The sequence below is a fragment of the Fusarium falciforme genome, chromosome 4 (assembly GCF_026873545.1).
Source record: "Fusarium falciforme chromosome 4, complete sequence".
NCBI classification, from domain to species: Eukaryota; Fungi; Ascomycota; class Sordariomycetes; order Hypocreales; family Nectriaceae; genus Fusarium; species Fusarium falciforme.
In genome coordinates, this window is record NC_070547.1 from 1,387,690 (window position 1) to 1,398,882 (window position 11,193).

General features: G+C 52.5%; 5 protein-coding genes across 5 annotated transcripts; all 5 read right to left on the bottom strand.

The window, feature by feature from the left end:
- Positions 1–779: 779 nt before the first annotated feature.
- NCS54_00517700 (PP28 domain-containing protein) lies at positions 780–1,707 on the bottom strand (the record flags this gene model as incomplete). Its single annotated transcript, XM_053150690.1, has 3 exons — positions 780–887; positions 957–1,570; positions 1,641–1,707. 3 exons carry the CDS (start codon positions 1,705–1,707, stop codon positions 780–782), a joined length of 789 nt encoding a protein of 262 aa, XP_053006665.1.
- A 2,023-nt stretch (positions 1,708–3,730) lies between these two features.
- On the bottom strand, positions 3,731–4,552 carry NCS54_00517800 (Hypothetical protein; the record flags this gene model as incomplete). The annotated part of the gene is made up of 1 exon (XM_053150691.1): positions 3,731–4,552. The coding sequence occupies one exon, from the start codon at positions 4,550–4,552 to the stop codon at positions 3,731–3,733; it is 822 nt and encodes a 273-aa protein (XP_053006666.1).
- A 707-nt stretch (positions 4,553–5,259) lies between these two features.
- On the bottom strand, positions 5,260–6,762 carry NCS54_00517900 (Hypothetical protein; the record flags this gene model as incomplete). Its single annotated transcript, XM_053150692.1, has 2 exons — positions 5,260–6,430; positions 6,488–6,762. 2 exons carry the CDS (start codon positions 6,760–6,762, stop codon positions 5,260–5,262), a joined length of 1,446 nt encoding a protein of 481 aa, XP_053006667.1.
- A 526-nt stretch (positions 6,763–7,288) lies between these two features.
- NCS54_00518000 (Succinyl-CoA:3-ketoacid-coenzyme A transferase) lies at positions 7,289–8,961 on the bottom strand (the record flags this gene model as incomplete). The annotated part of the gene is made up of 3 exons (XM_053150693.1): positions 7,289–7,420; positions 7,474–8,841; positions 8,902–8,961. The coding sequence occupies 3 exons, from the start codon at positions 8,959–8,961 to the stop codon at positions 7,289–7,291; spliced, it is 1,560 nt and encodes a 519-aa protein (XP_053006668.1).
- Positions 8,962–10,064: 1,103 nt separating this feature from the next.
- Positions 10,065–10,952, bottom strand: NCS54_00518100 (Hypothetical protein; the record flags this gene model as incomplete). The annotated part of the gene is made up of 1 exon (XM_053150694.1): positions 10,065–10,952. One exon carries the CDS (start codon positions 10,950–10,952, stop codon positions 10,065–10,067), a length of 888 nt encoding a protein of 295 aa, XP_053006669.1.
- Between the last annotated feature and the right edge of the window lie 241 nt (positions 10,953–11,193).

The following is an 11,193-nucleotide window of genomic DNA, read 5'->3' on the forward strand; positions in this document are numbered from 1 at the left end:
GCAGAAGATCTATGATGGTTACAATCATGGAAGATGGCGAGGGCCGATGACTACTGTTCTTTCCGGTATACCTAGGTATGAGGATCTCTTCCATAGCAACCGCTGACATCCAACTGTCAAGTCATCCATCCCAAGCGCTTAAACCAATCGCCAACATTAACGACATTGAAATGAGTATATGTTAAGACGGAAATACATCAATAATGTCTTAATACCTAGCCGGAATAATAATATTATAATAATATTTGCTATGGGTATTAAAGACTACAAGCATCTTTATGCCCTTGCTACCAATTCGTGCCGCCTCTATGCATCTCACCCTGAGTGGACATATCAGAGCACCACCAAGACTGGAACATTGACTATGATGGCTCTATTGAACCAGTCTAAGACCTCTCCCCAAAATCAAGATAGACGCTTGTTAGTGGTTATCTGCAAACCTTTCCATATTGGCGTTAAGGGAGAAGAGTAACAACGTCAACTCTTCCAACTCTGGTATTTGTGCCAAGCATTCGCCAACTTCCATCATCTTATAATTAGTCTCATATGTCACCTTTCAGCAACCAAAATCATGCGAGAAAAAAGATAGTCATCATTTCATGTCGCTATACGCTTTTAGAAAAGCGAGCCGATCACCATGTAGCATCGGCAACCCATGCATCAATGCCATGAATGCCGCAATCCAATGCAACGCAATGCCAAACGGGAACCAGCTGATAACCAACCAAAAGGCCTTCTTCAGTCACGCATCATCGCCATCGCAGCTTTCAGGCCGTGCTTCATTTCTTCTTTCCCTTCTTGGCGGCCGTTTCCTTCCGACGAGCTTCCTTGGCCTCGAACTCGGCCTTCTTGGCCTTTTCCAGTGCTTCCTTCTCTTCACGCTCAGCCTATCACCAAGTTAGTAATGAATCGTAGGTAGGCTGATGAGGCCAAAATGGCGGGATTAAAAGACTCACCTGTCTTCGGGCAGCATCGAGAGCGCGCTGCTCGCGAATGGCCTTGAGACGGGCCAGATCAGCCTTGGCCTCGTCTGTCTTGCCCTGAGCTGTCAGGCGCATATGTCTCTCCTTTGCGGCAGCCGCCTCCAGAGCCTCGCGCTCACGTCGACTCGGGGCAGCCATGTTACTGACCCCCTCTGTGATCTCTTCGACACCCGCCTTGGTCTGGTTGCGAGCCTTCTTAGAGTGATTGGGGTTGGCGGGCATATCGTCATCGTCCTCACTATCCTCTTCGCTGTCGTCGTCGTCATCGTCGTCGCTCGAAGGCATGTCGCCAACCTCGACAGTCTTAGCTCTCTGCTTGGCTATGGCTGCCTCTTTGCGGGCCTTTTTCTCAGCCTTGCGGTCTTCGCGTGATAGTTCCTGGGCTGGTGCCGCAGAAGGACCAGGAGCGTCGTCGTCATCGTCGCTATCCTCTTCTTCGGTAGTCTCGTCTTCGGTGGTCTCGTCATCTTCGCTGTCGTCGTCGTCGTCGTCATCGTCGTCCTTGCGTTTGGCGTCAACGCTCCACATGCTGATCTCGTTGCCATCGGCGTCAACGGGACGAATGTCTCGCGAAAATTTCTTGCCACCTGGATCGTGGTTAGATTCGCTAGGTCAAGAGAAGTAGACAGTGAAGGAGGAAAGGCCAAACAAACTCACCTCCTCGAGCGGGCTTTCGAAACTTTCCTCCGCGACCGCGAGAGCTCGTTCCAGGACCACCAGCCATCTTAGGCAATTCGAATGATATAGGTGAAGGATGAGAGAGTGTCGGGTGCTAGTATCGATAACTTGTAGTCGTGTACGAAGCTTTAAACGGCGACGTCAGTTGCTAATGAAAGCGCCAAGTCTATTGTTCTTGGAGTTGTTGGGTGTCGATGTTGGTGTTTGTTTGCTGATCAAAGTTGACTGGAGGCGGGGTAGCGGGGTAGCTAATGACGGCAGCTTCCAGTTTTAATACCTATGGACGGATGTGCGTGAAAGGAGGCAAGATCAAGGGGTCGGATGTTTGCCGATCAGGGATTGATCAGGGTCGGGAGTGACAATGCGTCACTTGATAAAGCAGGTGTGACAGGGATGGGAGAGATTCGCGAGGAGGTGAAAAGGTCGATGGTGGAAGAAAACAGTTGGATAGGTATCACAAGATAGGCAGGCCAAGAGACATACACAATGTGAAAGAAACACGAAAGAAACCCAGTCCGGAGAAACCTCCTAAAAGCAATGTGAACCCAGAGTGTGACTCAACTCAGATGCAACCTGAGCCAAAGAGCATCACGGAACCCCTAATGGATGTGAGCTGACTGTTGGCAGAGGCAGAGCAGCCTAACGAGCCCACTGTGAACAAGCCCCGTAAGAGGTCCGGTAGGGACCATCAATGGAAAATCCACCATCTCCAGAGCCGCTGCGCGAATGGGAGTGCCCCTGTTTGTCGTGGTTTGATCCGCTCTGGAGAGGGGCATGCGTGCTTTCAACGAATGTCGATGTGCCATTCCTGTCCATCAGGCACACGACACGAGACGTGATGTGCTGCAGAGCACAAGAAGAAACCTGGATCCTTGACTCACCGCTGGCGCATAGATAAGTACCTTCCTGGAAGAGCCAAGTTCTGTCGCTGTTGGACTCTGTTGGAACCATTCATTTGGTGGTTTCATGCTGCAATTGAAACACTGGCAGTCCGTTCATGGCGGTATTTTGGGGAATAGTCAGTGAAACTATCCATTTTGAAGCATAAATGATGAAATTAATAATTCTAGTTAAAGATCAAGTTCATGACATTGTTAGAATGTATGCTATGCAACTTCATGATCTCTCCCCCATTTCGCTTCCTCAGCAAACCCACCCCCAAGCAATCACGGCATATCAATTCTCCGCGCTCCGCCGCACCCCACCCGCCGCACAGAACAAAACCACCACGAACCGACCTCTCTTTTGAACTTTTCTTTCCTTTCTTCTTCAACCTACTAGAAAACTGAAATCCTTCAAATTCACTCTGGCTTTCATTTCAATGGATGCAACGGAGGGGAAACTGGAGGAAAGAGAATATTACGTCGCTGACTTACCCTCTGCCCTGTTTTGCGGCTTCGGCTGCGCGTTGGGGGGGAGAAATTTTGATGCGGCACATGCCTTTCGCCAATGACCTTGGTTTGGAGGCAATGTCCAACGTAGAATTCACTCGTAGATGGCTGATTGCCGCCTACTGTCTGTTTGCTTGCCTCTAAGCAAAGCTCGTGGGCCTTGCCACGACACGGCATCAAGGCTGTGTGATGCAGACTTTCTTAGTCACGCGCCTCGGCGCGTCTTGAACAATATTCCCAACTCATGAGCTACTGGGCATCCGTCTCCAGCCCATGTCGCGTCGGTTGACTTCCATGGATGTTCTCTCTTGATGTTCTTCCACCATGGTGCTGTCACCAAGATCCACACGACTTGTCGCGAACATGGGTTTCTAATCGGAATTCATCGTCACGGATACATTGTCTTGTTCAACATCCAACCATTTTTCAACAAGACCGAGAAGCAATGACAACTCAAATTCTGCCCTGTAATCCTAGTCTTGGTCCAAGAATTCAGTCATTCCAACCCAACGCATATCCATAGGCAAAGGCAATCCTATTGCCTCCATCGTCATGGTGTACACGATTAGGTAGTCAAACACTCAATCAACACAACCTATCCTCCAGCCCAAAAGTAAACCCTCTACTGAAACAATCATATGCTCTCTTCCATATTCAAAATTCAATCGAAGCACTCTCCTACTTTGGCTCGACCGCTTGTCGCTCCCGTCGTCGTCTTTCTCTCTCTCTCGCAGCTGCAATCTCAGATACTCGGAACATGACATAACCGACCTCGTCGGCCTGGTCCTGATCCATCGGCACGCCAGTGATGTGACGGAGACGTGCGGCTCGCCACTTTGCCAGCTCCTGATTGTACTTTGGAGTGCCTCTCTCAAATATGGTATTGAACCAGAGTTGCGAATCCCACTGGATTGCCCTGATCTCGGACCTGTGTTGCGGGCTGAGCTTGACGAAATCTTCAAAAGTTACTGGGTTTTTCCAGTCAACAAAATTGATAAAGTGTGCTAGTGAACGCTTTTCGGTAGTTGATTGGGTTTCGGATGCCCCAAAAGTCTGGTTTGTCCCGTCGTCGACAACGCCCTCCGATGGTTCGGCCAACGGGACATACCCGTCAGTGTTCACCTCTATTTCCGGACTTGCGGATCCCACGTGAGTAAAGCGAGGCTCAGAAATGTCGGTTTGATTTTTTGGGGACTGTTCATGATCCTCCGAGGATATCTGTGTCTGCATGGACGAGGTCAAGCTAGGGGTGCTCGCGGGGCTCAAGGCGGGCCATGGGTTGCCCTCCACGGCCGGAAATTCCGACATATAACTCGCCGGGGGAAGTTCTTCTTCTTCAGATATATCGGACTCGTCCGTCAAGTAGCCACCGTCACTCGATAAGAAGTAGTCAGGCTCTTCAGCCAAATCATTGTTGAAGTAGAATGTTGCAGCATAAGGGCCAGGGAAGACGATGCTGGCGAGAGGTTCGTCGTTATTGGAGTCGGTATTGTTTGCCATGGTGTAGGTAGCTATATCCCGGAATATAATGCGGCAAGGAATAGATGGTGATTGTGTAAAAGACGTGATGGAATGTATAGTTCCTCAGTTCTGTGTGAAGATCCAAGTCTTGGTGGCTCGGTGGGCGAAGGGTGCAAGAAAGAGTAGGTAAGAAGGAGTTCCAAGGTTCCTGCCTTTATAAAGGTGTCTGTATCTGTTGGGGAAGGATGTTTCGAGCAGTGCCTTGTTGTAATCGAAGTGTTGGATCTGTTTACGAGGAAACGACCATCAACTCAGATCCATCTGAGAACAGCCCGTTGTTAAGCTTTTCCTCTGTCGGTCATGCGCAGTGAGGCGCAGGAGTGCTTAATCTCAATGATTTCTGTTCGTGTTATAACTCAAACTGAGTTTCAGAGTCAGAGTTGAGATAGACCTCCATCCAAAGATCCTGGGAATGAACCTCGTTCTCATATTCACAACCAACAGGAATGGGTATACCCATGAACGACATCGAAATACACCTGGACGTGGCAGTCTTTGGATGAGACATTCATCGAGTTTCCAACAGAAACACTGCCGAGCCTATGTCGTTCGTGATTGTCAGCGGATGGATTAGATTAGAGTCATCTGCAATCAGGGTCCGTACCGACAAAGTATAACCAACTCCTCGTAAGCCCAATATTTGTCACGTCATACAAATATCAATTTGAAAACACCTCTGTCCTCTCTTACTTCGACATGGCTTGCAAGACATCTTCCAGTCTCCTCTTCTTATGCTTCCGCAGCGCCAGCACAGGAGCCGCTCGCTCCGAGGCGACCAGGCTTGGACCCTTCTTAGGAATCGGCTTTGGCTTTGGATTATCTCCTCGGATAACAGAGTCTCGTGTGAATGTGTACTGCCCCGTCGCGAACAACCCCCGGCTTACATATGACGGTCGAGTGTTGATACCGGATCCGCGAGTGCTATGTCCTAGGTGAAGACACGCGAACGGCCGCGAAGGCAGAATGAAGGGGCCAGCAACAGCTTTTTGGGGTGGTAGGGCGCCGCGAGCGTGTAGGTCTCGGTCTGAGCTGAGCTGACCGAGAAATGAGTAGAGCCAGAACGCCCAAGGCTCAAAGGCCACGCCATGACATGCCCGAGCCTCACTAGATGCAGCATGAGTATCCCACGAAGGTGTTCTCACCTTTGCCATGTCGGTGAGGTAGTCGAGAAGCGGCGGTGCTTGACGGTCTTGAACGAACTTTACGGCACATCTAGAATCGCCACATAGCGAGACGAGGTCGTTGTCGATCCTTGCAGCAAGGTCACTGAGACGATGCGTCCGCGTCTCCTCCAACGGCGCAAATAGCATCAGGTAACGTAATAGCGAGTCCTCCAGCCCAGACACCTTTGGGGCCTGCTCCCAGCCATGCTCCAACGCAGCCTCTTCGCTCTGTTTCCAGTCCTCCCTTGCACCCATGACATCGTACAGCGCGAGCGAAGGGAATTGCGACACCCACTGCAACGACTTCTTGGTAGTGGACTGATCGCCCCATATGCGGAGTATGCGCAGCAACGGGAACGGGTCGGACTTCTCGGTCCACCCCCGGACCAGGCGGTCCGAGACTTGCGGAAAGATGGTGCGGAGCTCATCAGCGGGTTGGATGAGCTCAAGGGCGCCGAGATTGGGCATATCGGCAAGGCAAAGCAAGTCATGTGTGTTGAAGGAGCATCCGCCTGTAAGAACGAGGTGGGTGACGAAGTCGGTGGGTGGTGCCGTCAAGGGCACAGTGTAGCGGGTGAGGTCATTCCCAGGACGGCAGATATGTTGACGGAAGCGATAAAGACTTAGAGTCTTGTCATCTTCTGCCTCTAGAAACAGCTTGGAGAAGAGTTTCCAGGCGTGAAGGCATTCACCTCTGATAAACTGTCAGTTTCTTCCATATCTTGGCTGTCCCGAGATATCCGCCACTCACCTCGCCTCGAGGAACCGCCATATGCGCCACAACAGACGCGGTGGAAGATCCTCGAGGTCTGCCACCGAACCCACTGAGCCGATGTTATCGGCAACGACCTTGATGACCATGTTTGCCAAGGACCGAGGCCCCCGGACGCCGCGGGCGGTAACGGCGGGATACCGGCGGCGACGGCTCCAGTCTGCCGCGTCTCGATCCGCCTCAGTGAGCGAGTCGCGCGACAGAACCCATTCCTTGAAGACCTGGCCTGTTTCTTGGTCAAACGTAGCAGCCATGATGGAATAAGGTATTTCAAGAAACCATGGGATTATGCCGAGGGAGATGGGCGGAGCTGGGTTAGAAAGATGGTGAATGAGGAGGTGCAAGTGGTCGGATTATTTGGTGCTGAGGTGGTGGATTGATTATCAGTCTCAGTCAGGCCCTTGCAGCATCACTGCCACGACCACGTCGGCCTTGATTTATAATAGATGATACTTGAACAGATCAATCAATCACATTGCCAATTTTTTCTCATTTTTGTTCATTTTACTCGTCTAATTGATCTCATCCATGGCGGAGATCCCGACTTTGACTATAAACGTCGGTTCCTTCCATTTCCTTTTTTAGGAGCCTCATGCAGGAACAACCGACGCCATTCAACAACGGCCGCCCTGTGATGCCATGGTTTCAAGCCATTCACCTCATCTCAACGCTGAAGCTTCCAATATTTTTAATGCACCCGGGTAATTCTTCTTCAGCTGGCATTTATCCAAAAACATGCTCGTGGTATCCAATTGCAACGTCTCTACTCATATACACCCTCTACAGCATGGGCTTGAGGTCCTCGGCCACGGTGAAGGGAGCTTCCGTCTTGCTCTTGATCTCGTCGACGGTGACGCCATCGGCAATCTCGATAAGGGTCAGGCCGTGGGCAAAGTCGACATCAAAGACACCCTGGGTCACAGTTAGCATCGTGTCACAGTAAACGCAGACCCGGGTTCACTTACAAGCTCGGTGATGATTCTCGACACGCACGCCCGGCCAGTCAAGGGGAATGCGCACTGCTTGACAATCTTGGGGTTACCCTTCTTGTCTGTGTGCTCCATCGTTACCACAACCTTGGTCTCGCTGGGGTTGCTGACGAGATCCATGGCACCGCCGAAGCCCTTGACCTTGCCTGGAAGCATCCAGTTGGCGAGATCACCAGTACTGCTGACCTGCATGGCACCCAGGATGGTGAGGTTGATGCGTCCGCTGCGGATCATGCCGAAGCTCTCCTCGCTGCCAAACACGGCCGCACCAGGCTTGAGCGTCACAGTCTCCTTGCCAGCGTTGATCAGGTCGGCGTCCTCATCACCCTTCTTGGGGTAGGGACCCAAGCCCAGGATACCGTTCTCGGACTGGAGCTGCACCTCGACCTCGGGGCCGACAAAGCCGGGAGCGAGCATGGGCATACCGATACCCAGGTTGGCGTACATGCCGTTCTTGAACTCCTTGGCAGCGCGACGCACGATGCGCTCTCGCTTGGCCGCAGTGTCGCCGGTGCCGAGGGCCTTTGCGGCCGCAGGGTCGTTCTCGTCCTTGGCCCAGGTGTACTTCTCAATAGCCTTCTCCTCGGTGCTCTGGATGACACGCTTGACGTAGATACCGGGCAGGTGGACGGCCTCGGGAGGGATCTCGCCGGGCTCAACGATGTGCTCGGCCTCGACAATGGTCATCTTGGCGTTGCGGCCCATGGCACCGTTAAAGTTGTGCGCAGCGAGGCGGAACTGGCAGTTGCCGAGCTTGTCGGCCTTGTAAGCCTTGACGAAGGCATAGTCGCCGTCAATGCTGTGCTCGAGGAGGTATGACTTGCCCTTGAAGACCTTGACGTCCTTGGGGTACGAGTACTCGGCGGGGGAGCCATCGGGATTGTTTCGGAGGGGAAGATCGCCAGTCTGGACAACGGTTCCAAAAGCGGCGGGGGTATAGAAGGCGGGCACTCCCTTACCACCAGCGGCGCATCGCTCAGCGAGGGTACCCTGGGGGGTCAGCTCAAGCTCGACATCGCCGGTGAGGTACATGGTCTCAAAAGTCTTGTTCTCGCCAATGTAGCTGGCAATCATCTTGCGGATCTGCTTCGTCTTCAGAAGCTGGCCGAGACCCGAGTTGTCGGTACCGGCGTTGTTTGACACAGCTGTGAGGCCAGTGATCTCGGGCTTGTTCATGACCTCGTTGATGAGCGAGTCGGGCACACCGCAGAGACCGAAGCCACCGCAGAGGAGTGTCGTGTTGGGCTTCATGTCCTTGAGGGCCTCCTTCGCGGAGGGGAAGACCTTGTTGATCTCGGCGCGGCGAGCGGTGGCCGAGAAGGATCGCGTGAGGACAGCATTGGGCTTGAAGGTGTCAGTACTGCTTCAGGAGCTCACAATTCACATAGGCATGGGAAAACCTACATTAGAAGCATTTCGAGCAAAAGCTCGGAGAGTCCTTAACCGGAAAGCGGCGGAAGGCATCTTGTGAGTTTATGAGAGGATGAGGATGGAGGGGTAGAGGTCAAGGGTAAGGCGGGAATAGCTTCAGGATGAATCCCTGCTGTCGGCTATGGGTCGTAGTCGTCTCGAACAGCAATTACAGCTATGAGCGATCAATTGCGCTTCATGCACCGGTATTCACTTCGCGAGCAGCAACAGCAAGGAAGTAATAAGACGAGACAAGACCCTTGACAAGCTTAAGCCGACAATGACGATGGTAATGGATGGACGCGGGCCGTTGGCGGGGGATTCCCGTTTATTAAGGCCGGCGCTGGCCGCAGCTTTCACGGAGTTTTAAACATACAACCAGGGACCTAGGCTACCTGGGCAGGAGCATGGATTCCGCTCCCCTCTCGCATCCGCACGGCATGGAAACTTCGGAAGCGAAACTCGGCATTCGGGGCCGCTTCCGTCGACTGCCAAAACGTCCCCGTCGACGCAACGGCTGCCGGGTAGTGGCCAGCTTGTGCAGCGGGAAGTGGATGCACCTCTCTCCAACCAACTGTCCAGCCCGAGGATGATTGAATGATGCCGATGGGCTGGACGCCCATTCAACTAGCGGCCAGCGGGGGTTCAAGTCCGGGGCAAGCTGTTGGTGGGGGATCGGACCGCTGTTCTTGGCGGGTAATGGGTTTTCCGCACTGGCCGGCTATTCGTTTCGGGAGTTCTCATGATGGTTTTCGACAGAGCACTTTGCTGGAAATGACTAGTTGGACGTGTTTCGGAGGTCAAGCAGCTCGGTCTTCAGTCACCGTTGATCTCGGCGGAAATCAAGTCCTATTAGTACTATTTCTCTCAACTGACACTCTGTGTAATGTCCGTTCCCCGTTCCGTCCGCTTTCCGAACCGAATAATCCTTGTGTGTGTGTGTGGTTTGTTCAACTTCCGCGTCAACGCCTTTCTCCCATGTGACCATGATATTTCCAAAACGCCAGTTAACTCCCCAACCCCCAGATGCTTTTACGCAATGACTCCGTGTCGATACAATTTTGGCAAAATGATCGTTCGTTCTGAACGTCACGAGAAAACAAAACAAAACACCGGGTATTCCTTTATCCCCCACTGTCAACTCAACCTGCCACCGTCTAAGCGGCATTGGCATTTTCCGGGTGTAGAGAAATAAGCCCTACCAGGTTTCCCTCCGTGTCGATAAACTCTCCAACGTCCATGATGAACTGTCGGATGCCATATCGCAAGTGCTTGACCTCGCCAAAGTTCTGCTCGATCAACTCCTCAGCGGCGCCGAGATCGGGGACCCGGAGGTGGCACGTCGGTGTAGCGGCGCCAAACCTGGCCATCTGCCGCTTATGCTCGAGCCGGGCTTGGCTGTCGGGCGTGGTTCTCATTTGGACCAAGGCACCCGTGATCTTGAGATGGCCCTTGTCTTCGCTCGAGTTGAAAAAGTTCATGGGCTGCACGTCGAAGAAGGATGACCCCCACTGTCGCTTGCTGGGGTCATCAATCTCTCTTGCGTTCATGTCGCCATAGAACTTCCATCCGAAGCAACGGGAGTAGAAGTCTACTGCCCGTTGAATGTTGAAGCAGTACAGGATGAGAAAGTCTGGGGTACCGCCGATGACCGGGAGTCTAGGCTTCTGACGAGGTGGTGTGGGAAGGTACTGAGGCTCAGTGTCCAAGTCGGTCAACTCCCGAGACTCATCGAACCCATAATAACTGTCATTGGAGTCGATCCCACAGAACGGCTCTCTTGGGAACGAAGGGGATGCCCAGCCATTTACAGGGTTCCTCATATCTGGTTGCTCCATGATGGATAGTCTGCCTGCTGGCTCACTACCCTTGACGACTGCAAAAGCGGAGGAAAAGGTTGGTGGCGTGGTCATCTCTGCTGTGGGGGTGTTGAGCGAATCGTGGCCTAGAGATGGTACTGGCGAGGGTGTCCTTCGAGAGGCATCTACATCCATGGCTGATGATGATAGAGAAAATGGCGATGGCTGGTTCGTGAAGGAGTCCATGGTTGAGTTGATGAAGAAGAAATGACACCAACGAAATAATGCTGACTTGTCTGAAACTCAGGACTCTATCGATGAATATCTCGAGTAGCCGTCAAAGAGGCAAGGCGAAAGGCCGTGAGGCAACAGTCTAAGACAAACTTCAAGATAAGTAAGTGACGTGACAAGGCGAGCTGAGAACAAGCAAAGCCGAACCAGTCCGTGGCCGAAAGGTGACTTCAGCTGAGAAGCCTCACCACGGATC